Here is a 26,423-nt window from a genome sequence, read left to right on the forward strand (position 1 = left end):
CGTTTCCCACCCAGATCTCAGAGTGGAGGTGGTGGTGGTGAAGTCTAGGAAGAAGCGGTGCCAGCAATTGTAAGCAGCGGCTGTTTCAACAGCCTGGCATGTGTGTCCCACCATGGGAGAGGCATCCTCCTTGGGCCTTGCTTTGTGATGTTGTAACCCACAATTTCCCCTCTGGACACTACAGTTATTTCCTGGTTCCCATTTGGACTTCCGTGCCCTTTTCAGGTTGATGGGAGGCGGACCCCCTTGCCAACAGAGCTGAAGCAGTTGGCCAACATCACGCAAAGGAGGAACGTGGTGACTTTGAGAGCGCCCCCCAACCTGGAGATCCAGTACAATGGCCGCCATGCTTTGTTTGTCCGTGTAGGCCCAGAATACTGGGGAAAGCTGCGCGGGATGTGTGGGAACTTCAACAGCATCCGCAGGGATGATAAGGTCTTGCCTGATGGCAAGAAAGCCAAGAATGATGCAGAGTTCGGCAACGCTTGGATGTCGGACAGAAGCCCCTCAGAGTAGGTTTATACCCTTCATCTTTCCTTCGCCATTTATGGTGGTGCTGGTGCATTCACACGTGCATGGAAACAGGAGCTGGTGAGGGCTTTCTTTGCTGCAAGACATGCTCTCCAACTGCCTTTGCTCCTCATGCATCTGAATCAAATGCAGGCTGTTATCCCTCCCTGCCCCCATTTTCCAGCCTGACTGTCTGCTTTGTTTTCCTCCTCGCCACTGGTCCTCTGATCCTTCCATTAGGCAGCAGATGTTGGTGGGTGGGAAGTGATGGGGAAATGTTGGAGGACTGATCTGTGTGACACGTGGCCTCTCTCTGCTTCCTAAGCCTGGTCAGTTTCTCTACATGGATCAGGTGTCATATTATCCTTTGCCTCAGGCAGCAATTAGTCTTGGGCTGGTCGTAAGCGTTCACTTGCTTATCTCCTTAAAATGTCTGGCTATATATATATATATATATATATATATATATATATATATATATATATATTCTCTGCTCTGTTGCTTGTTTGCTTTTAAAAAAAACTATTTCATGTAGGGTGTGGATATGGCTTCATGACTGATAAATGGGCCAGTCAATCAGCTCTAAGCAAATCTGCTACAAAACAGAAATAAGCTCTTTCCCTTGCACTTGGCATCTTTTTTATAAATATGATGAATGTGTTTCCATAGCAGCCCGACCACTAAATTTATGTGCGTCTGTGTGTGCCCTAAGATCTCTGCTGAGAAACAGCATTCTTTGATTGGTTTCAGGGAGAATGGTCCACACCTTTTCAGAATTAGTGTTCACAATGGGGACCTGGAACGGAACCTTGCAGAGTGGAGTGCTCTTGTTCAGCGTGCCAGTCAGTCATGCCCTTTATTGGATACTCCATTCCCCTTTCCATTCCTCACACAACAGGCATTAAGTGGTCCCTGAACATGCTTAGTCCTCATTGGATTGCCTGCCTTCAGAATTTTTCTACTACTGTAAATCTTGAGGTTCCACTAAGTATGCTGGTGCCTCCTTTTTCGGTCATTGCATTTTGGCTACAGCTATATAATTCATAATGGGACGTGGGTGGCATTGTGTAGTAAACCACAGAGCCTAGGGCTTGCCGATCAGAAGGTCGGTGGTTCGAATCCCCGCAACGGGGTGAGCTCCTGTTGGTCGGTCCCTGCTCCTGCCAACCTAGCAGTTTGAAAGCACGCCCCCCCCCAAAAGGTACAAGTAGATAAATAAGTACTGCTCCAGTGCCAGTGGGAAGGTAAACAGCATTTCCGTGTGCTGCTCTGGTTCACCAGAAGTGGCTTAGTCATGCTGGCCACATGACCCGGAGGCTCCCTCGGCCAGTAAAGCAAAGATGAGCACCACAACCCCAGAGTCATCTGTGTCTGGACCTAACAGTCAGGGGTCCCTTTACCTTTATATAATTCTTTACTTCCACTTGCTATTAGTATAAGTGATGGCTGTCAATATCTTCTTTTTCTAGCCAAAAATAGATACTTGAGGAGGATTGGGCATTACTGGATATGGGAAAGGAGCTGTTGTCCTGCTTGGAAGTTTTGGAATTGTGGAGATTTCATAAAACTCCTCTGGAGATTCACCAGAGCCCAATCTTGAACGTGGCTTAAATCTTGCCTGTTTGGGTTGATCTATGGAGTTTTGTACAGAATTTCTGAATGCACAGTATTTCCAGTTAACCGCTACTAACACTTTCAGGTGCAGAAACGACACCGGAGGGTTTGAGCCTTGCATAAAGCAGCAAGAGTTTGAGCAAATGTGTGGGATTCTAAGAGATCGCTCTGGGCCTTTCTCAGAGTGTCACTGGCATGAGGACCCAACTTCTTATTATGAATCCTGCATCTATGACCTCTGCCGGTTCGGACCAGGCAATTCCATGCTCTGTGGAGCCATAGAAGCTTATGAAGAGATGTGTGAGACGCTGGGAGTGATGGTGCCAAACTGGAGGAAAGAACTTAAGTGTGGTGAGCATGGTTCCTCTTGAGCTATCTATGACATCACCACTTATAATGTGCAAATGTGCACACATTCATTTCTATGTCTTTAGTTCAGGGGAGCTTTTCTGTTGTGAGCCACATTCCGACAGGGGTAATCTGTATGGGGCTGCATGCCAGCACTTGGAGGCAGGGGGAGAGCCATTTTTGGCAAAAGCCAAAAATGAGAGGTGGAGTTTGCAGCACTGCAGGCTTGCATACCGCTCTCTCGCTCTCCCTCTCCCTCTCTCTCCCTCTCCCTCTCTCTCACACACAGTCCCTCCATCTCTCACCGTCTCTTTTTCTCCCCTATGAGGAAAGGTTACAGCATTTGTGTTACACCACACCCCTACAGCAGCCCCTTTTTTTGTGCCACATCCCCGTGGCAGCCATTTTGTGATTGGTGCCCAAAGCACTTACTCAAAACTCTTAAGTATGCCTATTTGCCTGAAGAGGTTTGTGTCCTCAGTGCTGTATTATGAAGAAATGCCCTTTCTAATAGACAATATCTTCCTACACAATATTTACTCTCACAAGTAATTTCTATTCAGCAAAGCTTCCTGCTATCTTTAGTTAAATGTTTAGGACAATATCCAGAGTAAATGCACATACTTTAATGGGCATTAGTCATGTTCATTAATTTCAAAGGCTTTGCTCTGTAGAACTAACATTTAGGGGGGGGGGTATTTCACCTAGGGGATAAGGGACAAATAATTCACTAATTACCCCCCCCCCACACACACACACAAAATAGAACTGCCCTAGGGTCAAGGTTCTGTTCCCACAGCAGGGGGAGGAGGGGCTTGAATTACTTATTTTCCCTCTTTCTTATTCTTTTTGCAGAAAAAAATATCATTAAAAAGGGGGGGGGTGGATCCAGATTAAATCAGTTGAAATTAGGGCTCCTACACACTTACGTTTTGCCCCGTGCTTTCTAGGCACAGATGTGTGTTTTCCTGGTCTGGGTCAGAGTGTTTTTGTTTTGCCTTGCTGCTTTCCCCAGAAAACATCTTTAATGCTGAATCAGAGCAAATGGCAATTCGGGTTTTCCGCGGATAGTCGTTTGCTCTGATTCAGTTGTGAAGAGCAGGTTTTTGCAGGGAAAACAGCTTAAATAAGCATGGATGAGTGTTTATTTACAAAGCCTTCTGTGGCTGCCTTTAAATGTTTGGGGAGGAAGGAAAGTCCAAATCACAGGTCCCTTGCATCTATTTTGTCTTAAAATTGCAACCAGGGTTGCAAAATAACATTGTGGTTGACTCTTTGTTTGAGGGCAGTCATGTCCTCTTCTTTTGGGATAATTGGTTTTCTTTTACCCTAGAAACTGCCTGCCCAGCCAATGCTTACTATGATTTCTGTGGCACAGCCTGCCCTGCCAGTTGCACCAACCTCAATGCTTCTGCCCGGTGCCCCAAGCCGTGTGTGGCAGGTTGTTTCTGCAGAGAAGGCCATGTTTTGAAGTCCGGAGTCTGCGTGCCCTTGGAACAGTGTGGCTGCAGGCTGAATGGCCACAGCTATCAGGTGGGCGAAGAGGTGATTCTGACAGACACCTGCAGCAGGAAATGCTCCTGCAAGCAGCCCGGCCATCCCATGGAATGTTGGGACCACACCTGTGGGCCTCTAGAGAGATGCAGAACCATAGACAGCATCCGGGGCTGTCACCCTGTGAAATATGGCACCATGTGGGCATTCGGTTACCTCCGCTATATCACGTTTGACGGAGTTGCATTTGATTATCGAGGCGTCTGCAGGTACACACTCACTAGGTACTGCGGCCCTCCCAGCCAGCTTCCTGCTTTCACCATCCATGTGACCAATGAACACATGGGCTCCATCGCAACATCTTGGACGAGACGGATAGAGCTGGATGTCTATGGGGAACACATTGCTGTAGCAGGAGGGCAAGAGGGCAAAGTGCAGGTAAGGAGAACTCTTTGCAAGCTTGGAAGAACTTCACACACACACACCCAGAGAACACTGCAGAACTGATTAGTAGAGAACCTGGAATCCCCAAAGAGTCGCTAGCTTGGCACGTTCGTACACAAATACACTCTGCCTATACAGCCATTTTCGTAAGTCTGCGGGATGTTTGAGGAATCATCGCCATCTAAATTTAGCAAGCGGTTCAGGTGTCTTCCTGTCCCAAGAGGGGATGGAGAGGAGGTCAGAATTAAAGGAGTTGCTCGTCAACAAACATGCAGCAGAATGCTAAGCATGCTTACTTACCGGTAGCAGTAAGTCCCATCACATTCCTGGCAAGTGCGTTAAAAGATTGCAGCCTTAGTTGTCATGCATAGGTCAAAACTGGAAGTAACAGAAGTAGTCATGTATGTTGCTTTTCCATTGGTGCATGTCCTGTAATGGCCTGCTGCAATCCTGTCGCTTTTCATACCATAAATGTTCAGGGGAGAGGGTGGGCGGGCTGTCTTTTTCTTTCATTGCACTACGGCTCAGGAATGCCCCTCCATGCAGCAATAAAGCGGATCAGAATAGGAAGCCCGGCAATATCCAAAAGGTTGCCCATTCTTGTAGAATGGCAGCTTAAGGAATGAATATGAAAATGGTAAACTAAAATGAGCAATGATTTCAGTATATTAAAAATCACACCAGTCAGCATGGGGGTAATTGTGGTTGGCACGAGGGTCTCAGTAATTCCTAAAGGTTTCTGGCACCACCCTTTTGTCCTAGGTAAATGGCCTCCTGGCAAACCTGCCCCTCACTCTTGCATCAGGGAAGATCAACGCCTACTTCAGGGGCTCATCCGTCATCATCCAGACTGATTTTGGCCTCTCCATTTCCTACGACTGGTCTTACTATGTGTCCGTTTCTGTTCCCGAAACCTATTCCAAGTTCCTCTGCGGCCTTGGTGGAGATTTCAATGGAAACCACCACGATGACTTCAGGACCCCCAATGGCTCCTTGGCTCAGGATGCTCTCGCTTTTGGGGACAGCTGGAAGGATGCCAACTCCCCTTTCCACTGCACAGTGGTTGGGGTCCCGTCCTCATGCAGCGAAACCGAGGCAGCCCAGTTCAGATCTCAAGGCCACTGTGGAATGATTAGCGATCAAGACGGACCCTTTAAAGAATGCCACAACCTTGCAGATCCTCAAATGCACATGGAGACCTGTGTGAAAGACCTGTGTGCCACTCAGGGCAGCCATAAGACCCTGTGCCTGGCCCTTCAGAGTTATGCTTGGCAGTGCCAGGCCCATGGCATCACCATTCAGCCATGGAGGAAGACTGTAGGCTGTGGTAAGTGAGGCTCCAAAAAATAGAATTTGAATGTGTCTTGTTGTGTCGTCAACAGCTGAAATGGAAGTTTCCTCCCATTTTTTCTTATGTTCCCCATCTCTCCTTTATGGAGAGTATTCCCTAATTGGGGAAGGGCCATAGCTCAGTGACAGAACATCTGCTTTGCATGCAGAAGGTCCCAGATTCAATCTCCAGCATCTCACGGTAGGACTGAGAGCATCCCCTGTCTGAAAATCCTGCTGCTGCCATTCGGTGTCGATAATACTGAGATTAGATGGACCATTGGTCTGACTCAATATAGCATCTAGATCAAGGGAAGTAATAGTACCACTGTATTCTGCTCTGGTCAGACCTCACCTGGAGTACTGTGTCCAGTTCTGGACACCACAGTTCAAGAAGGATACAGACAAGCTGGAACGTGTCCAGAAGAGGGCAACCAAAATGGTCAAAGGCATGGAAACGATGCCTTATGAGGAACGGCTTAGGGAGTTGGGTATGTTTAGTCTGGAGAAGAGAAGGTTAATGGGTGATATGGTAGCCATGTTCAAATATATAAAAGGATGTCATATAGAGGAGGGAGAAAGGTTGTTTTCTGCTGCTCCAGAGAAGCGGACACGGAGCAATGGATTCAAACTACAAGAAAGAAGATTCCACCTAAACATTAGAAAGAACTTCCTGACAGTAAGAGCTGTCCGGCAGTGGAATTTGCTACCAAGGAGTGTGGTGGAGTCTGGTTCTTTGGAGGTCTTTAAGCAGAAGCTTGACAGCCATATGTCAAGAATGCTTTGATAGCGTTTCCTGCTTGGCAGGGGGTTGGATTGGATGGCCCTTGTGGTCTCTTCCAACTCTATGATTCTATGATTCTATGAACGCAGCTTCATATGTTCCTATATATCTTTCTTTAACATTGCTGGAAGTGTTGCACTGTGATGTGTCTTTCAGAGCTGACCTGCCCATCAAATAGCAATTACGTACTCTGTGGAACTGCTACCCCTGCTTCTTGCTCACAACCACCTGTGCCCAGGAGTGTCTCACCTGTCTGTTTAGAAGAATGCCTGTGTGAACCTGGCTCAGTGCTGAGTGGCACCACCTGCGTGCTTCAGGAGCAGTGCGGCTGCAGCTACAAGGGCCGATACTACCTAAAAGGGGAAACATTCTTCAAGGAAGGAGAGAATTGCAATAAGCTATACCAGTGTGACGAATCGGTCCATGCCGTCGGTGGCGCAGGGTCCTTGTGCGGCCCCGGGCAGTTTTGCGGGAGCCAGAATGGGGTGTACGGGTGTCACCCATTGTCAGACGGTACCTGTTGGGTTTCCAGGTTTCTTAGCTACATCACCTTTGATGGGCGGCATTATGGTTTCCATGGTGCCTCCACGACTGTCGTGGTTGAACTGTGTGGGGCACCGGAGTCCTTGCCATCTTTTAGAGTTGAGGTGAAGAGCGAGAATGTGGCTGGAAATCCTTTACCCGTGATATCAGAAGTGCTCGTGCTAGTGAATAATACACAGATCTCTCTGCAGAGAGAACGCCAGGGCACTGTCAAGGTAAGAACGTAGGAGCCATGTTGGAGGTTAAACAAGAAAGGCATGGGCCCGTGTTGAGCTTCTGCCTAAACTCATCCCCAGACTCGGCAGAGCAGAAAAGTCAGGGTGCGAAGGAGGGGAGAGAAGAGATGACGGTCCACCACCAACTCTGCTGAGAAACCAGGCTCCTTCCCCGGCCCTTTCGGCTGTCATAGGGCTGCAGCCTTGGCATCAGGTTGTAGCAGAGGAGGAATCAGAAAGGACATGGGAGGACCACTCCATCAGCACGACAGGGAGACCAGCAACTTTTGACAACACTAGACATATGCACAATATACAGACATGCTGGGCACACAAACTGCTCACCGCCTCCCCTTATCAGTGGGCAGTGTTCTTATAAGAGAGGGAGGAAGAAGAGGAGGGGGGGATGTGATTGGCCCCTCCAGGCTTCTCAAATGATCAATCTGATGACCAAGGATGGAATGGTTTGTGTCCTCATTAGGATGCTGGGCTGAGCTGGGCAGAGAGATTTAGGAACCTCCCACCCCCAGACCATGTCTTCCCTAAGTGTCCCTTCCTTTTTTTGCTACCACCATCAAAATTGGGGTGGGGAGAGACAAATGTCTATGGGGAGGGAGACAGATTAGGCCTGGATTAGGGCAGCGGTTAGCTAGTCTTAATTACGGAAGATGGGATGGCTGAAGCTGAGAGAGAGAGAGAGTGGCTTCCCTCATGAGTTTGTGACAGAGGTGAGATTCAAACCATTTGTTGCTCAGCTTCTTTGCCACTGTGAACCCCAACCCTTGTTCTTCCGCTCCAAGATGCCCAGAGGAGGGCCGTGGCTTGTTTCAAGGGGCATGGTTGCAGCCACAGTAGAAAGGTGGTGAGGAAAGGGTTAAGCACATTCCCACATTGGATGTATCTCTGCTGCAAAATCCCTTCTCTGTGGCCACTTTGCAGCAAAGATGTGGTAACTGGGAATCCCTGGCCCATCTTCACTCTGCGTAGTTTGGCCATTGAGGTTTCTGTTGGCAGGACTAACCTGCTTTTGTTATTTCCTTTCATACAGATTGGTGGCGTGGCTTTAAACCTCCCGGTGCAAATCCAGGCCCTTGGAACTGCCATTTATCAGCATGGCTTTTACACAACTTTAAAAGCAGACTTTGGGCTAATGGTGACCTATGACCTGGCCCACGGTCTCCTTGTCACACTTCCCCCTCAATACCGAGGCCAGACCTGTGGGCTGTGTGGGAACTTTAATGGAGCCGTTGGTGATGATTTCCCGTTGAAAAATGGCTCCGCAACAAAAAGCACGTTGCATTTGGGTAGCATCAATGGATCTCGTGCCTCTAACCCCATGTTTGATCTCATCCGGTCAAAATCTATGTGCTGGATCATCCGGAATCCAGATGGGCCATTTGCCTCTTGCCACTCCCAAGTTGATCCAGAGCCTTATCTGACTGATTGCATCTTTTACTTTCATCTCTCTGTCGGGGACAACAACACCTTGTGCCGGTCCATTCAGACATACGTAATGGCTTGCCAGAGAGCCAATGTTACCATCTCACCTTGGAGGACAGAGACTTTCTGTGGTAAGCCGGAACCACTGTTGCCTCACAGTTTGGACCGCAGCATAGCTTATGTGATGTATATCTTTCCTGTAACAAATTAGACTTAAAACCAAGAGTTCTCAAATTGTAAACTGGTGTTCTACAAGAGTGATGCAGGTGCTCTGCAGAAAGACTGAAAAACAATCAATAATATCTAAACTTACCCCTGCACTTTATTTGCTCTCGACCATGGCAAGAATATCAAACAGGCCAATAAGCCCCTGGTCTGGGGCCTGTGATCTTCATCATATGGATAAACACCACCTCTTTTTTCTGCCCTCCATCCAAACAAGCACAAGGTGTTATGAAAGCATGATGATGCTTTAGCTGAGATTTCTGCATTGCAGGGGGTTGGACTAGATGACCCTTGGGTCCCTTCCAACTCTAAGATTTTATGGTTCTATAAAAGTTCAAAGACACATTGCAGCCAGGCAAGAACACTCAAGGAGAGGGTGCACAACAGGGCTGGTGAGGGGTGAGGCCTGGAGAGAGTTCCAGGGGGGAGAGGGAGAGAGAGAGAGAGAGAGAGAGAGAGAGAGAGAGAGAGAGAGAGAGAGAGAGAGAGAGAGAGAGAGAGAGACCTAAAAGGCTGAATTTTGCCCTTGTGCCTGAGGTTTCCACCTGTGCTTTGGACCTTCCCTTCCCTTAACGGCACTGGGCTTCTCACTCCATGTCTCTTCTATCCTGAGCAGGCTTTGACTGCCCTGCCAATAGCCACTACGAGCTCTGTGGGCCTCCCTGCCAGGACGTCTGCTTCAGTGCTTGGATTCAGCCCCACTGCCTTCCTATGTGCATTGAAGGGTGTTTCTGTGACAGAGGGTACCTGCACAGCGGAGACAGCTGCATCCCAGAAGAGCAGTGTGGCTGTGTGCAAAAAGGGCTGCATTATAAGGTGAGGGTCCCACGTCCCACCTTTCCAATGTATGTAGCCATGATGTAGCCACAACGGGCTTTTTCTCTTCCTGCTGCCCTTAATCCACCACCCTCAAATGGCTCCCATTTACCTACAGTGCTCTGGAGTGATGCTTATATCTGGGATATTGTAGTAAATTAAAATGGCAGTTGCCTGGCACTGATTGGAGGAGAACTGGTGCTTCATTAGCCCACTGGGAGGACACCAGCATAAATAAGGAAGCCCACCAGAGGGCATTCTGCTGAGTGCCCCCTCAACCATGGAGCAGGCTCTTCACCGAGTAGACACAGCTTGACCGTGGCCATATGTTGTTAAGTACAATTGTTTAATTGACACTGAAATTGAGGATGCCTGTGTATGTTGCTGAAAAGTTTTAACATGGGGAAATTCCACTGGAGTGTACTAAGTTCTCTGGGCTCCTTGATGGGTTGATAATTAATTAACTGTTGTTGTTCTCTGCTAGCTATCATGGAAGAGTTTAACTTTAGATAACATGGGAGGCTACTGAAATGCAAATTTGCCATCTTGGAAGGGTGGTGGCTCTAGTCCTATGTTCTCAGGCTTAGTGGAAATAGAGATGTGTGAAAGAGTTTCCTGAAGGGAGAGAAAACAGCTCCAGGCAAGATCAGGGCCGGCCCTACGGCCAGGCTGGGTGGTGCAGGGCGCCAGGGCGCCGGGCTGCCAGGGGAGTGCCGCGCAGCTGCGCCTGCCCACCCATCTGCCACGCAGCTGTGCCCGCCCGCTGCGCAGCGCGCTGAGCCCACCCGCCTGCCCACCACACAGCAGTGCCTGCGGCAGCCACGCTGCACACTGAGCCCGCCCGACGCACTGGGAAACGGGGGGGGGGGTCCCGGAGGGATCCGTCCCACCACGGTGCCAGGGCGCCAGATATGCTTAAGACGGCCCTGGGCAAGATGGAGGCTTTAGGAAAGAGAACCTCTGCTTCTATGTCTGTTTATTTTATAGTACAGTACATTGATTATTGCTTTCATTTTATGGATCAATGGTCTCATTAGATACTAAAATTCATGTTAAATTGCTGTTTTAGGGTTGTTTTTAAAAGTCTGGAACGGATTAATCCACTTAGTCCGTTCCGGAAGTCCGTTCCGAAACCAAGGCACGCTTTCCCATAGAAAGTAATGCAAAATGCATTAATCCGTAAAACAAGCAATGTACTGTACTATAAAATAAATAAGACAGTATTGTAGATGATAAAAATTACAATTAATTTTTTTTCTCACCTGCACTGATGATGGTCATTGTTTGGATGGGGAGCTTTTATTCATTTCCACAATCACACAATCAATCAATCAATCAGTAGCTGATCTGGGTTCCCCACAGTCACAAAAACAAATTAACCAAAAAAGCCTCAAGAATAAAAACACAAAATAAATAGCAAAAACAAAAGCGCTGAAGCGCTGAACCTAATCCATTCCAGAAGTCCGTTTGACTTTTGAAATGTTCAAAAACGAAGGCGCAGCTTCTGAATGGTACTGGTGCTCCGGAAACAATAGCTGACAGCCGCATTGGACGTTCGGCTTCCAAAAAACGTTCGAAAACTGGAACACTTACTTCTGGGTTTTTGGAGTTTGGGAACCAAGGCATTTGAATATCAAGGTACTGTATTGTACAAAACGACTTTGATGTTTTTGTTCTGTTTTGAAGAAAGTTCTGCAAGTAAAGTTTTGAATCAAACAAAAGTGTCCAGACAGTGTTTATTCTAAAAGGAATCAGGGTTGGGGTTTTATTTCTGTGTGTGCATCCAGTCACTTCAAGCTGTGTAGCAAGTCTTTTAGCTCACAACCTCCCTTTATTCTTGCAGATTGGGGAGCGGGTCTGGCTCCCTGGTTGCCGTGAGAGGTGCATCTGTGATGGCCCTTCCGACTTCCGCTGTGTCCCAGCCAGCTGTAACCTCGGCCAGAAGTGTGCTGCAAAGGATGGGAAGCTGGGTTGCCATACACAGTGGGGAACCTGCACAGTCACTGGGGACCCTCACTACTTCACCTTTGATGGGGCTGTGGCGCATTTCCAGGGCACTTGTGCTTATGAGATCTCCAGGACTTGCCACCCCTCCCCTCCCTTCTTCTACCGGGTCGTTGCAGAGAACAGGCACCAGGCAAACCCCCGGGTGTCTTTTGTGAGCCGAGTGGAAGTCTGGCTGAAGAGTGAAATGCTGAGCTTTCATATAATCCTAGGGAGTGGCCAAACAGCAGAGGTATGTGGAAGATTTCTGGATATGGTACATAGTTATTTGTGGGTTGGGGTTTTTGTAATGCTTTTTATCCTGCTTTATATCCTCAAGAGGCTCTCAAAACTGCTTAAGAAAATGCAATAAAAATGATGTCTGAGTTTGGTATCGGGAACAGCAATTGCACAATGTTAACAGAATTACTTAGGTGGCAATTCCTGACCATCTCACCCTTTCCTTGTTGGTTTTCCACCACCTCCTTAAGGCTACTTTATGCTGGCACCATTTTATTTATCTGCTTAGTCAGATTTGGTATTTTATTAAGTGCCCCTCTTGAATTTTGCTTTAATTGCCCTTGCAATTGCATTTTGTGTAGGTTTTTTTTAAAAAAATTAAGAAATTCAAATAGTTACGGGTTAATTTTCTTTTTTAGCTACACTTCTGTTGTCAGCTACCTTAGGCATTTATCAGATGGAAAGCTGGGAAAGAAGCTTGCTTTAGTCAATCACAATTATAATGAGGTCCTGGAAAACAATTCACTGGATGACAAAAATCTGTACTCTGTTGTGAAATGATCACAGATGGCCACAAACCACATCTGATATGCTTACTGCCCCAATCACAGGTCAACCAGGAAAGAGTGCAACTACCCCACAGCCTGGGAGTTCTGGGTGCTATTTCCAAGGTCAAAAACATGGTGACAATAAAAACAGTAGCCGGTGTGGAGATCCAATACAACAGCCGCCACACACTCTTTATCCATGTGGGACCAGAATACCAGGGGAAACTCTGTGGAATGTGTGGGAATTTCAATGGCATCCGTAGGGACGATAAAGTCCTGCCTGATGGAAACAGAGCCCAGAATGACTCGCAGTTTGGGAATGCCTGGAAAACAGTTACAAGCCCAGCAGGGTAAGAGGGGCTGACATTGCAGCGTTTAACACTTATAAAGCTTTGTTGGTCTTTCCTGGCATCATCTTTACAGTCCGATGAACGCTGATGCCTTGGTGCGAGTGGAGCAATGTAAAGAATATCTCTTCCCATCCATTTCCTCTCTGCTCAGCAAGGGGTGGTGTGGCGTAAGGCACAGGCAATAAGAGCGTTCAGGTGAGCTGCACTGAGCACATCCTCAGCATTCAGCTCAAGCCAGTGTGGTGTAGTGGTTAAGAGCGGTAGATTCGTAATCTGGTGAACTGGGTTCGTGTCTCCACTCCGCCACATGCAGCTGCTGGGTGACCTTGGGCTAGTCACACTTCTCTGAAGTCTCTCAGCCCCACTCACCTCACAGAGTGTTTGTTGTGGAGGAGGAAGGGAAAGGAGAATGTTAACCGCTTTGAGACCCCTTAGTGTAGTGATAAAGTATAGTGAGATATCACATCCAAACTCCTCCTCCTCCTCCTCCTCCTCCTCCTCCTCCTCCTCCTCTTCTTCTTCTCAAGCCACCAAATGTTTCAGCACATCCAGCGTTTCTCAAGTCAGTTTCAAAACAAGCCAACTTTAAATCACATGTAGCAGAGACGGCTTATTTAGCTAGAATCTGTTTTAAACCATGACCTCTGAACAAGATTAGTAGGAAATAAAATGAATCCTAACAAAGCTTTTCTCTTGGTCACACTGAAGTAAAGATGTCTGAGAATTCTAGTGGAAATGGAAACATAAGTGGAAATGGCCAGTGTTGGCTTAGTTGTCCCAAGTGCAGAATGAAAATCTACCTGGCGAATATGATTGGTATTAATATTTATACATACATACATACATACATACATACATACTCCGCCAATCTGGCTGTGTTTCCCCAGCTGCTCTGGGTGGCTTCCAACAAAGATTAAAAATACATTAAAACTGCTGCTTTAAGTCAAGTAATACGTAATTGATTACATCACCCCTATTTGCATTGTATTCCCTTTGCACTGAAATGAACAGAACAACATAATGTATGTTGGGGCAAGAGAGAGAGAGAGAGAGAGAGAGAGAGAGAGAGAGGATTCCTGGTTGTCAAAGTCCAAGTTTGGGGCAAGTACTTTTTGGGGAGAAGACTTCAGCAGGGATTTAAAAACACAAAATATCCAGCAAAATAAAGCATAGAAAATGTGCATTTAAAAATTCCTTTCAAAGTTTTCCACTTCCTCCAGCATAGGAAAAGACCACACATTTGGTAAGTTAAAAATTGTTTACTTACAAACTCTCCAAAGGTCAGGTTCATGTGCTTTTCTATAGAGCGTTCAAAAAAAGTTCCATAGGCAGTAAAACTTAGCTTAGTTCCAAAGTGGTGAAAGTTCCTAAATTATTGGTATAGAAACTCAAAAGTGGCTAGTGAGAGCCATGTGGCTGAGCTGGAGCAACTAGCTCAAAACCCTTCACACACTGAGCTTGATTATCTATTTCCTCCCAAAGTAAGGGAAGTGACTTAGCTAAGCCTGGCAGGACAGCTTCCTCTATGGTGTTAACCCCTTCGTGCATTAATTAAACTTAACCAGCCTCATAGAACCGACATGGTTATCCCACAATGCCAATGTAATTTACATGCAAGCCCAAGGTTTGCCCAGGCTCTTTCCTTTTCATGCCCAACTCTGGCTGGTGGCCACAGAAAGGCGCCTGCTGCAACTAAAACCTCCTGTCTTTACTTTTCAGGTGCTTGGATGACACTGTAGCACAAGAGCCATGCAAAGATCCCCAGGAATATGAAGAGGTCTGTGGGGCCCTGGTTAACCAATCAGGACCATTTGCTGAATGCCACTGGCATGTGGACCCTTCCTCTTTTTATTTGTCCTGCTTATATGACTTGTGCCACTATGGGGTGGCTAATGGCATGCTGTGTATGGCCCTCAGCGCTTACGAGGAACTGTGTCTTCTTCATGGGGTCCATGGCAGTGGCTGGAGAGCAGCTGCCCAGTGCCGTGAGTTCCAATTTCATCAGCTGCCTGTCCATCTTGGGGCAACTGGGGTTAAAGGGGCTCCCAGATTCTCACTATTATAATTATAGTGGATTGGGAAGCCTTATCCACATTCCAAATGTTCAGACTTCTTGCAACAAGAAAAGTGATGGGAAAATGCACTGGAAGGTGTGGGATAAGACTTGCTTTGATGCAACTTCATCTAACCTCCCCACAAACAAATCTGAATGCTGAATGAATGAATGAATAAATGGTGAACATTGTGTGATCTCCCTTCAAACAAAACAGGATCAATACTTGTTAGAGAGGTGGTTTTTTTTTTGAAGCACTCTAAGTCTATTAACTAGAAAGAGATGGAAAACCAACATATGTGACCACACAGGGTATTTAAACGTAGGTAAAACCAATCCTCAGAAAGTCGTCTGTACTGGTGTGAGTGAGGCTCATAATTTCTTCAGTTAGTGCTACTTCTGACAGACTTCCCCTACTTCTGTGTCCCAGAGGTCTCGGACTTCCTCAGAGCAGGGGGGACTAACCATTGTCAGAAGGAGGGCTGCATTCTAATCCTTAGGATCTATTGAGATTTCCCCTACAGCCAAACTGGCTTTCACTTCCTCCCCGGAAGCTGGAATGTTTATCAGTATTCTGTGAATTGCCTTGCCTTTCTCCCTCAGCAATTGCAAACAGTAACAAACATCATGGTTTTTAAATTACTGGCCAGAGGTATGTTTGTGTGTGTTAACTCTTTCTGTGTGGTATCTTTAAAAACTGTAAACATTTGAAATGTTCCTCTCTGTAGCTTGCGTAGTTTCAACGCCCTCCTCCCCCTGCTTCTTCAATACACACAAGCTCACAGGAATAGAGGGGGTTCCTCAGTATGTGGAACCATCAGGAGAAGACTTTGGAGCAAAGGTAGAAGGCCCCATTCAGCAGTATAAGGAAGTTGCCCCCCCCCAATCCACCCAGGTCTGGCTTACCACTTTGTGAAGCAAGGAAAGTAATGCATACTATGATCCCAAAAGACCCCTCCGTGTGAAGTTCAGAGTCTGTGATTATCTAAGGCCACCAATGATTCCTGCAACTAAACCTGTTCCTCTTTCTCTAGCCGCAACGGACCCCTGCCTTGACTTGGCATGCGGAGAGAATGAATGGTGTGGCGAGAAAAATGGGAAATGGGGCTGCTTCTGCCACAGAGATTACAGCCCTGCCAAACAGGCTGCTTATGGTAAACAAGGACCGCTGCTTTCCCTTTTTTGTCTTTTCATTTGCCTTTGAAACATGGACTTCCTTCGTGTTACAGAATGTTGGTATTCACATATTCCCCTGATGAGTGCCGTCAAAGCGAGAACTGCCTGTGTGGGTCCTGACCATCCCAGAGCAGCCCTCGTCTTGCCACACGCTGGGGGGGGGGGGGCCTCTAGCTCCGGCAACTATGTCTCAAGCTAAATAAAAAAATTCCTTCAGTAGCAGGAGGAATTTTTTTTATTATTTTTTTTTATTTTTATTTTTATTTATTTTATTTTTTTATTTTGCTTCGACTCAGACCAACACGGCTACCTACCTGTAACTATGTCTCAAGCTGTCACCTGCAACAACCCAGCTGTCAGAAACAAGGCCAGGCTGCCAAATCCCTTTTCTCCCTCCAGATTACCGGTTGACATGCAGTGGCAACAACAGTGTTGTGTCCCTTTCCCGCTGCCTGCTCTTCGCCGATGGATTCCCTGCTGAGGAACTGCATTTGGCAGATCCCACCTGCACTGGCACGCTTGTCGGAGACAGGCTCCTCTTCTACTTTGATACTGTGCGGAAGACCTGTGGGACCACAATGGAGGTGGGGAGAATTATCCAGCATAAAGCCTCCCCTCTCCCTACCCCACTCATGTAGAAACACTTGACAAATCACAACATGCAGCTGCTGCTCCAGTAAAAAAAGTCTCTCTGCTGAAATAGGCAGCAGCAAGGTTATGTGAAATATCTCTGCCTGACTGAGATGCTAGAAAGCTGCTTGCCGTCAGAGTAGACAGATGAAATGAGCAAATAATATGACTAAGCAGAAGTCAGTTTCCTATGTCTATACCAGGGTCCCCAAACTACGGCCCCCGGGCCGGATGCGGCCCAATCGGCCTCCCAATCCGGCCCGCGACGACCCCCGCCGCCCGCTGCCGCCGCCCGCTCTTACAGCGCGCGGCGCGGCGACGATCAGAAAAATCGGCAAAAAATCGCCGAAAATCCTTTTTGCGCATGCGTATGGGCCTCTCCCGACCCAGAAGAGGTCATTTCCGATGCACTTCCGGGTCGGGGGAGGCCCATACGCATGCGCACAAGCGATTTTCGGCGATTTTTCCCCCGCCCGTGTGCGTGTGCGCATGCGCACAGGCGCGCACTCCCCCGCCCTCCGGCCCGCTGTGCGCGCACTCTCCTGCCCTCCGGCCCGCCGCGCGGTCGGCGCGGCGGGCACCGGCCCACTGCGCGGTAAGTCTGGGGACCCCTGGTCTATACCATCTCCTGCTATTTGATCCTTTTAACCAGAGATGTTGTGTCCCTGGTACTTTCTGTGTGTACCAATGAGCTATGACCCTGCCTCAAATAGACCTCCTAAAAAGCAAGATTCTAGTGGGTGGCGCTGTGGTCTAAACCACTGAGCATAGGGCTTGTTTAATAGATTATTGTATTTTAAAATTCTGTTGGAAGCTGCCCAGAGTGGCTGGGGAAACTCAGATGGGCGGGGTATAAATAATAAATTATTATTATTATTATTGCCGATCAGAAGGTCGGCAGTTCGAATCCCCGTGACGGGGTGAGCTCCAGTTGCTTGGTCCCAGCTCCTGCCAACCTAGCAGCTCGAAAGCATGTCAAAGTGCAAGTAGATCAATAGGTACCACTCTGGCGGGAAGGTAAATAGCATTTTCATGCGCTGCTCTGGTTTCGCCAGAAGCGGTTTAGTCATGCTGGCCACATGACCCAGAAAACTCTGTGGACAAACGTCGGCTCTCTCAGCCAGTAAAGTGAGATGAGCGCTGCAACCCCTGAGTCGTTTGCGACTGGACTTAACTGTCAGGGGTACTTTACCTTTAGCCTCTGATACCTAACTGGCTTACACTAAGGGAAATGTTGGTATTATTTGCAGACTCCTGGAGACTGGGAGGAGGGACGCTGCCAAAGCAAGGAAGGAAAATCTGCCCTCTGTGTCCGCTTATGTTGCAGTGGGCCTCACAAAGTTCTTTCCTTGCGTTCCTTCCAGATCAACACAACCCATGCCATCTACTTCAACTCAGTGGAGGGCCGTGTGGAGAACACCTACGGAGGGGTGATCAGCAGGGATCGCTTTCTCTTCCTGCGCTTCTCCTGCGCCTACCCACTGAACCTCAACCTTTCAATGGCATCTGCCATCCATCCCATCCAGGAGTGAGTTCGGCTGGAAGGACAGGACAGAGAAGCCAAACGCCCCAATGCAGTATTTCACATCCTCGTTAATATTTGCATCTTTCTATGTTGGCTCCAGCAGCACCTGGTCCCCTGCAGAGAGGTCCCCTGTCTTTGTATCCTCTCGCTGTGCTCCTCCCCATCTTTCCTTGCATGCATCTTCAATTGTGGAAGGCTTTCCTGTGCCCTCTTCCACTCACATGGCTTCAAATACTCCAGGCCTTTCACCTATGTTCACCATGTTGGCTCCAAAGTTCTTTGTTCCTTTGCTCACGTTGTCCCTTATTCGCTTCAAATTTAGGTACCTTTGCATTCCTCTATCATAAGAATCTACTTTCTGAAAGCCTCCCAGTTCAGTACTCTTGACTCCAACAAAGGCCAAGCAGAGTTTTCCCACCCTCAAAATGCTCCTCTTGTGTCCTTCCAACCTCCTGCTTTTCAAATCTTTCTTCTTCCTCGCTCTTCATCTCCCATCAGTCCTCTTCCTGGTCCCAAGAATGTGCAGTGCTGCTCTGTTGCCTGCTCCAAAACAAAAGCGTTGTAACTCTCTTATGTTTTACCCCTTTGATAGCATCATTAACACCACTCTCACCTCCGGCCAAGCGAGCTACCAGACCACCATGACTTTGTACCAAGACCCTCAGTACAGCCGGCCCTTCACCCAGAGCCCTATCCTACTCACTGTCAATCACAGGGCCTATGTGGGCATCAGCATTTCAGGGGCAGACGCCACCCGCTTTGTCCTGACCTTGTCATCGTGCTGGGCCACACCGGACAAAGACGCCTCCTCCAGCATTCGGTGGGATATCATCACCAACCAGTAAGCTGCTTGCCTCTTACTGTTTGCGTGGTCTGCTCGAAAGGGAACAGGGCTTACTAACTGGAGGAGACAGGCAAAGACCCAGGATCAGGGAGAAGAGAAAATTCATAGCACTATAGAACAGGGGTTGAGAATCAGGAGGACACTTGGGTTTGGCTGTTGATGCCTTTTAGACATCGACCATGGACTGAGGGCCAGGACACCCGGCATGAAAGGGTAGCTAGAGAAGAAAGCCACAGCGTTCAAGCTGAATAGGTATGAAGAAGGGGAGAAGTAGAGGGACTGCAGTGTAGTGAGACAAGAACCTAACTTGAATATTCTCTTAACTGAGGATCAAACTAGAAATGATGTTATTCATATATTTACTCCCTGTGTGTCTGTTTTTCTTAAAAACAAAACATATAAGTAGAGGATATAGGGACCTCAAACCGGGTGCTGGGCAGGGAGGGGGGAGTCTTTAACTCTTGCCCCCACTATGATCCTGATCAGAACTGAGCCCTCCACACTTACACACCTGGTGTCTTCAATGCAGAGATCTCCCCTCCCATTGCAAAGGGGAGCTGCAGTTCCCCAATTCAGACCGCAGGGTTAAAGACTCTCTCCTCCCTGTCCATGTCGTGGTCTTGATCCCTTTCTGGCTCCCACGTATAATATTTATGGGTAAGGAAAACGCAGCCCAGGGGATGAAAGGGGTGAAAATGCTCCTTATTAAGGCCTGGGCCTCAGAAACTGTGATGCAACATCTGCAGGGCCCCTCTGCCCGTCATTCCTTGATGTTGCAGAGATCAAGTATGAAACGGCTCTACGTGAACCAGCCTAATGTGATTTCCCATCCGATGATTAGTCGACACTCAGCGACTCCTAGCTGAAAAACAGGACTGTCTTAATGGGAAATCGTTGTGATGACCCTGGATGGATATGAAAGTTTTGTGATGGGTCTTTCACACCTGCAAGTTGTCGTTTGATGCTTCAGTCAAAACCTCTGCAACTCTCTATCTCCTGCCCTATGTCACCTTCTCATTGCAGGTGTCCAAACCCTCGAGACGGCACGGTGGTAGTTGAAAAGGATGCCGTGTCCCTCACTGGCAATTTCTCCTTCAGTGTCTTTGCCTTCATCCCAGATTTGGAGGAGGTGTACCTGCACTGTCGTATCCGCCTCTGCAGCTTCCTTACCGCCAGGTGCACCGTGGTAAGTTAGGAAAAGAAGAAGGAACCGCAAACCAGGGGTGCCGCAATAGGGGGCAGGGGGCAGTGCGCCCTGGGTGCCATGTCTGGGGGGGGGGGTGACAAGAAGGCACCCCGCAGGGGCTCACCCCACCGCTGCGGCACAAGCAGCCATTGTGCCGCCGCAGCCACATGTGGAGGATCCTCCGTTCACGGCTGCAGCCGCGAGCAGAGGATCCCAGCACCATCTATATGGTGCTGGAACGCCGCCGCTGGCAAACCACTATATACAGCGGATGTGCAGTGTGCCCAATACGTAGCGATGCCGCACATGTGCCCTACGTAGCGACGTCCCGCCCCAGTGTCACAACGCCTTCATTCGCCCCTGCCGCAAACAAAGCTGGCTCCAGGTTTGAGGGGGGGCATAGTGGGCCCTTCCCATGCCAACGGGTTGCCCTGGTGTTGTAGACTTACCTGGCGGCGGAAGCAGAGTTCCTTCCACTCCTATAGAACCATTAAAGTGTCCCATAATGCCTCCACCATAGTGTCATTCTGGGGTATTGTGGGAAATCAAAATGGTGGTCAGTTTCTCATAGTTCCCTGGAAAATATCAGGGGCATTTAAATGGCAGCTGAGAGACTCCAGTGCTCAGCTTGAGCAACTCCAGTGCTCAGCTTGGAGTGCCGGTTAAAGGGGTACCTAGGGCAGGCATCAGCAGTGGTTACCTGCTGGAGCCTGGGTCCTTGGCAGCTGCCCAAGGACAGGCACCCCCAAACTGCAGCCCTCCAGATGTTTTGGCCTACAACTCCCATGATCCCTAGCTAACAGGACTAGTGGTCGGGGAAGATGGGAACTGTAGTCCAAAACATCTGGAGGGCCAAAGTTTGGGGATGCCTGCCCAAGGATGTTGCAGGGTCAAGGTTTCTGAGCCAGATCAGGCCAAGGCAACAGCTTTGAGAGCTGGTGGTAGCCCTCATAGGTTCATCTGGAGAGAGATTAAGATCAGAGAGGTGGAAAATTACCCAGGCGGTCTTGACTTGTGTTAAAATCTAGATATGATCCTGATATACCTGCATCAACCTGGACTGAAAACGGACTGGCAATGCGCTGGGAAATTAGCCTGGCTGTCTTCTTGGTACCCATGGGAGTGCTGAGACTACAGAGCTAGCCTATGCAGAATCCTCTAGACAAAACAGTGAGGTTCCATTTCCTCCCTTTCTTTCAGAATTGTGACAAGCCAGGCCCTGCGATTGCTGGAAGGAAGCCTCCATCGGGCATTGTCTCAGCTGGCCCTTTCTTGAGATATGATGATTCTCTTGATCAAGGCAAGACACTTTCCTCTCGGCATTGACTGTTCTCAAAAACAACGCTAAGAGAATCTTTCTGCCTCTCCCATGACTGCGGGGCAGGGCGGGAGTGCTGCTGTTTTCTTCCCAAAGTTGTAAATTAGATTAATTCAGCAAGGAACACGAGGAACAGAAAGTTTCATTTAATACATTGAATTAGTAGTAATAATTTTGGGGTGTTTGTGTGCCAAAGAAATGCAGCATGTTGATTTTAAATAACTCAGCAGATGTGCAATTTCCATTTCCTGTAAGCAGACATAGCATTAACAATGTGCATTAGTGGCAGGAGTTCATCTTACATCTTAGGATAGCGTTCAAACAGTGAAAATCTGGACAGAAAAGTTGAGCTTTTTCCCCCCTCAAAGTTATTGCAATATTTTTATTTTTATTTTTTGCAAAATAGCTTTTTTGCCATTTCTGAGGCATTTTAAAGAGAAATTTGCAAAAAAGGCACTGCCGGCATGGACTGCCCTACATCCAGAATTTCCCTAAGATATTGCCAATTTACGCCTGGACACTGCTGCCGACTGCAGTACGTCTGGAAAATCTGGACATATCACAACCCTATCTTAGGAGAGCACAGCATTGTGGCTTGAACCAAAAAGAAAATTTGCAAATATTCAGCTCTGTCATTTTGCCATTCAAACTGTGAATGCAAAACTTTAAAATCCGAGCCTTTGATATAGGTTGCTTTCAGTTGTAAAGACAAGGTCAGGGCCGGATTTAGGTTTGATGAGGCCCTAAGCTACTGAAAATAATGGGGCCCTTTATATGTCCAGCTGTCCTTTGTCAACAACAAATTGTTGCTGTTTTTGTGTGTGTTGAATATATGCTATATGGTAATTGTTGTAGAGGAGTGTGCACCATACACTACAACCATGGGTCACAAATATACAGAGAGGGGAATGATGCCTTGACCTAAGAGGAGCCATTTTTCCTTGCCAGAGACATAGGTCAAGACAGGGTTATCCCTTGCGCAATAGGTGAATTAATCCCCGCTTGACCCCAGACCATCACCGGAATACGCCTCGCCTCTTTTGCATAGCTATCGCCTAAGCTCTTTTACAAACTCCTCCAGGAACATACATAATAATGCCTTAACTCAGGAAGGTCTGGCGCAACAGCAATTGCGCATTTCTTTATCTCTGCCCCAAGCATTTTTCCTCCCAGGAAGGAGACTTGCTGAATCTAAAATCCTTCTTTAATTCTGTCTGAATAAAGCTATGTTCTTGTATGAATTTATCTATTTCATTATATTAAGGGAACAGGGGTTTCTTTTAAATGTATCCTCCTATATGTGCTTCTGTAAAACTCAAACTTTCAAATTGCTTAAACGTCATTCTAAACTGTATATATTAATATTGCTAAAGTGTAACCTTTCCCATGTCACTACTTATTGTATCTCTGTATTCCTTTTATGTAGCCATTAGATGTTATTGTTTCTTTACCAAGTATCAAACCCTGTGTATTAATCTATATTATATCTTCACATTCACCCAAGTTTCCCCATGTTAAAGATCCTTGCAGGATCCTGTGTTTTCCCTACGCTGTGACAGTTTACCACAGGGTCATCTAGCTTGTCTAATAATAACGACACCAATACACAACTCAGTGGCACCTCCGGGAATCCCATCCTGTGAACAAATAAAATGTATGCATACTCATTATCAGGACCATCACCCCAATTGTCCTGCTAAGGTCCCCACATCGAAAAACCTATCAAACCTTTGTACTTACCTGATTATCCTCCACCCAACTGTCTCCCGCCTTTTTCTTGTAATTGAGTAACATTGGGAAGGAATATTATATAAAGTTGGAAGCTCCCTTTGTTCTGGGTTCTTCGCTCCGTCCTGCTACGTGGGTGAAGGACCCTGTTGCAACAGTTTCTTTTGTTTGGAAATAAACTGCCTTGCTTTCTAGACGTCCTGGTTTGGTCCCTGTCATTTTCTCCGACAAGGAGCTTCATAAATTGGTTTCCTTGTCAGGTTCTCGGACTCTTCCTGGATCAGAGCCTGTTTGTTGTGGGTCACCCGACTCCCAAATTCCTATAACAGTTTTAATGGACCTAATAGGTATCTAAAGCAGACATCCCCATACTATGGTCCACGGGCTGGATACGGCCTGAAGGCCTCTTTTATCCAGCCCGCTATAACCCCCACCGCTCTTAGCGGCGCGGCTGCCCACATCTGGGTTGGAGGAGCACCGGAAATAGCTTGTGCACATGCGCAAATGCCATTTCAGGCACACCTCCAGGTCAGAGGAGGCCCGTGCGCATGCGCACAAGCTATTTCCGGCGCTCCTCCGACCCGGAAGTGCGCCGGAAATAGCATGTGCTCACACGTATGGACATGCGCTCCCCCGCCCTCTGGCCCATTGGGCGATCGGCGCTGCGGCCACCGGCCCAAAGCTGGGTAAGTTTGGGGACCCCGATCTAAAGCCATTTGCGCATAACAAAAATCAGCCTACACAACACAAAACAATGTTTCTGTATGTAAGGTAAAGGTAAAGGGACCCCTGACCATTAGGTCCAGTCGTGACCGACTCTGGGGTTGCACACTCATCTTGCATTATTGGCCGAGGGAGCCGGCGTATAGCTTCCAGGTCATGTGGCCAGCATGACAAAGCCGCTTCTGGCAAACCAGAGCAGCACATGGAAACGCCGTTTACCTTCCTATTTATCTACTTGCACTTTGACGTGCTTTCGAACTGCTAGGTTGGCAGGAGCTGGGACCAAGCAGTGGGAGCTCACCCCGTCACAGGGATTCGAACCGCCGACCTTCTGATCAGCAAGCCCTAGGCTCAGTGGTTTAACCACAGCGCCACCTGGGTCCCTGTTTCTGTATGTAGGTTTTATTTTATTTGTTTTTTATCTTATATTTTGGAAATGTACATCCAGTTTTTTTTCCTTTAAATTTTTTTGGGGGGCCCTAAGAGAGTGGGACCCTAAGATATAGCTTGTTTAGCTTATATGTAAATCTGGAACTGGATAGTTCTTTTGACATCTAAATTTGGGAAACTGGTTAGTTTTAACTATGGTTAGTTAAGAAACCTAGGTGTTAAAGTGCTGTTAAAACAAATCACAGCTGGATTTGTCAAACACTCCTGTCAAAATGTACACCTAGGGGTGGACCTGAAACACTTTGTACCTTCTGAAGCACTTTCTAAGTGCGATGCAGCAGTATTCCCCTGTGAGGCTTGCCTCAAATTATCTGTCAGTAACTGGACAGGGAAGCTGATTGATAATAACCATCTCTTCCTCTCTGCAGGGCTCCGGCTGGCCGCCAGAAGCTGCACTGCACCCCCCTCCACCATTCTGCCAGTGCTGCTCAGTGCCATCGTTTACTGCAACATTTTCTGCTAACGCCTTTAATCCCAGACAGGGTTCTTGTTGGGAACATGTCCCATGGAGAGATGGGGGTGGATCTTGAAATTCACCATCCCAACGGGATTTCTGCCGCACATGCTGACACCCTCCCAATTTCTGCTGTGAAGGCAGAGCCCATTAGTGGAGATAGAAGCCTGCTATTGTTTACATCAGGGGTGGGGGACCTCAGGCCCTCGGGACTCCAACCAAGCCGCACACGCTCTTCCTGGGCCAAACATTTCACCAGCCCTGCTTCACATATTCCTTAAGTGTTTGGTTTTTTTGTTGCTCTGCCCTCCACTGGCTTGTGTCCTGCAGAAGTCTGCCCAGAAGGGAATGCAGCCCTGAAAAATGCCCCCACCCCTGGTTTACACAATCTCTTTGGAGCCAAACTTGATGCAATACCATCCAAGCAATTAGCAACCATGCTGATGATGCTTTTTAAAAAATATATCTAAGCAGGTATTGGTGGGATGTGTTTTTTGGAATCTGGGTAGCCTATCCACTTAAATAACAGCCCTGATCCAGTTGGGATTACAGTGAAGAGCAGAATGATAAAGCCCCTGTACCCCTACTTGCCAGAGTCATGATCTGCATTACACTGCCTACCTCTGGTGTTTTTTTTTAACCCTGAAAACAAAACAAACAATTGCAACTTGTGCAAATGGTGTCATATCTACAGTAGTTTGGCCCTTATCTGAAGACAACGGTGAGCAAATCCAAGTGCCTCTGCTCTTTCAAAGGGGTTTCTTGCTTTGTTTTAATGTGTAACACTACAAATGGAATGAGCTGCCAACTGGCTTGGGGGAGGGGGGGGGACTCACCTGGATTGTTCCAGTGCTTCTGTGTTGTTGTTTTTTTAACTGCTGAAGTTAAACAAGCTCACCTTCTAATTGCTGCAGGTGAAACATTTGCAGCCCTGGTTGAAATCCTGAAAGTCATTTTCACAACTGACAGATCAGTGTGGGGTTAGACCGAGTTCAATTTTGCTTTTGCATTTCCCTGCATCGGTAATTCAAATGCTGATCCTGCAGTGGTCAGAAATGCACATTGGATTTAAAAGCGCCTCTCTGCCATTCTATCCCTTATTGGGAGGGTGTTTGAAAAAGGGCGAGAGGCTGCCAGCTCTGCGGGCAAGGGGTGACATAACTGAGCTCCTGAGCCCCAACGGGGGGTGCCGCAGAAAGAATACAGTTGGTCAAGGGGGCCGTGGACCCAGAAAAGTTGAAAACCTCTCTACCTTAAAATATAGGGAGGAGTTTTCTTTCTCTCTGCCCCCTCCCCGGCTCTCAAATAGTACAGGCCATTCTACCACCACGTTCTGGGCAGATTCTTTTGAGGGCGGCCAGTTCCAAAGGGGGAAAGGTGTTTGTTTTTTTAATCTCCCGCACAGTCCTTGGACACGGGGAGCACGTGTCGCTCTGTCATCAGATCAGGCGCA

The 26,423-nt window shown here is 47.7% G+C and overlaps 1 protein-coding gene across 1 annotated transcript in view; it reads left to right on the forward strand.

Moving 5' to 3' along the window:
• LOC118086739 (IgGFc-binding protein-like) overlaps window positions 1-24,979 on the forward strand; it is a 56,511-nt gene extending 31,532 nt beyond the window's left edge. Inside the window, exons 16-32 of the mRNA XM_035118732.2 lie at window positions 226-512; window positions 2,210-2,475; window positions 3,806-4,404; window positions 5,173-5,737; window positions 6,680-7,281; window positions 8,330-8,852; window positions 9,563-9,762; window positions 11,606-11,998; window positions 12,597-12,883; window positions 14,603-14,868; window positions 15,971-16,090; window positions 16,512-16,696; window positions 18,107-18,270; window positions 18,860-19,108; window positions 20,135-20,297; window positions 21,498-21,597; window positions 24,885-24,979. Of these exons, the coding sequence (XP_034974623.2) occupies window positions 226-512; window positions 2,210-2,475; window positions 3,806-4,404; window positions 5,173-5,737; window positions 6,680-7,281; window positions 8,330-8,852; window positions 9,563-9,762; window positions 11,606-11,998; window positions 12,597-12,883; window positions 14,603-14,868; window positions 15,971-16,090; window positions 16,512-16,696; window positions 18,107-18,270; window positions 18,860-19,108; window positions 20,135-20,297; window positions 21,498-21,597; window positions 24,885-24,979 (5,064 nt within the window). The remainder of the gene's footprint in view (window positions 1-225; window positions 513-2,209; window positions 2,476-3,805; window positions 4,405-5,172; window positions 5,738-6,679; window positions 7,282-8,329; window positions 8,853-9,562; window positions 9,763-11,605; window positions 11,999-12,596; window positions 12,884-14,602; window positions 14,869-15,970; window positions 16,091-16,511; window positions 16,697-18,106; window positions 18,271-18,859; window positions 19,109-20,134; window positions 20,298-21,497; window positions 21,598-24,884) is intronic.
• The last annotated feature ends 1,444 nt before the right edge of the window (window positions 24,980-26,423 follow it).

Source organism: Zootoca vivipara, chromosome 6 (genome assembly GCF_963506605.1).
Source record: "Zootoca vivipara chromosome 6, rZooViv1.1, whole genome shotgun sequence".
Classification (NCBI taxonomy): Eukaryota; Metazoa; Chordata; class Lepidosauria; order Squamata; family Lacertidae; genus Zootoca; species Zootoca vivipara.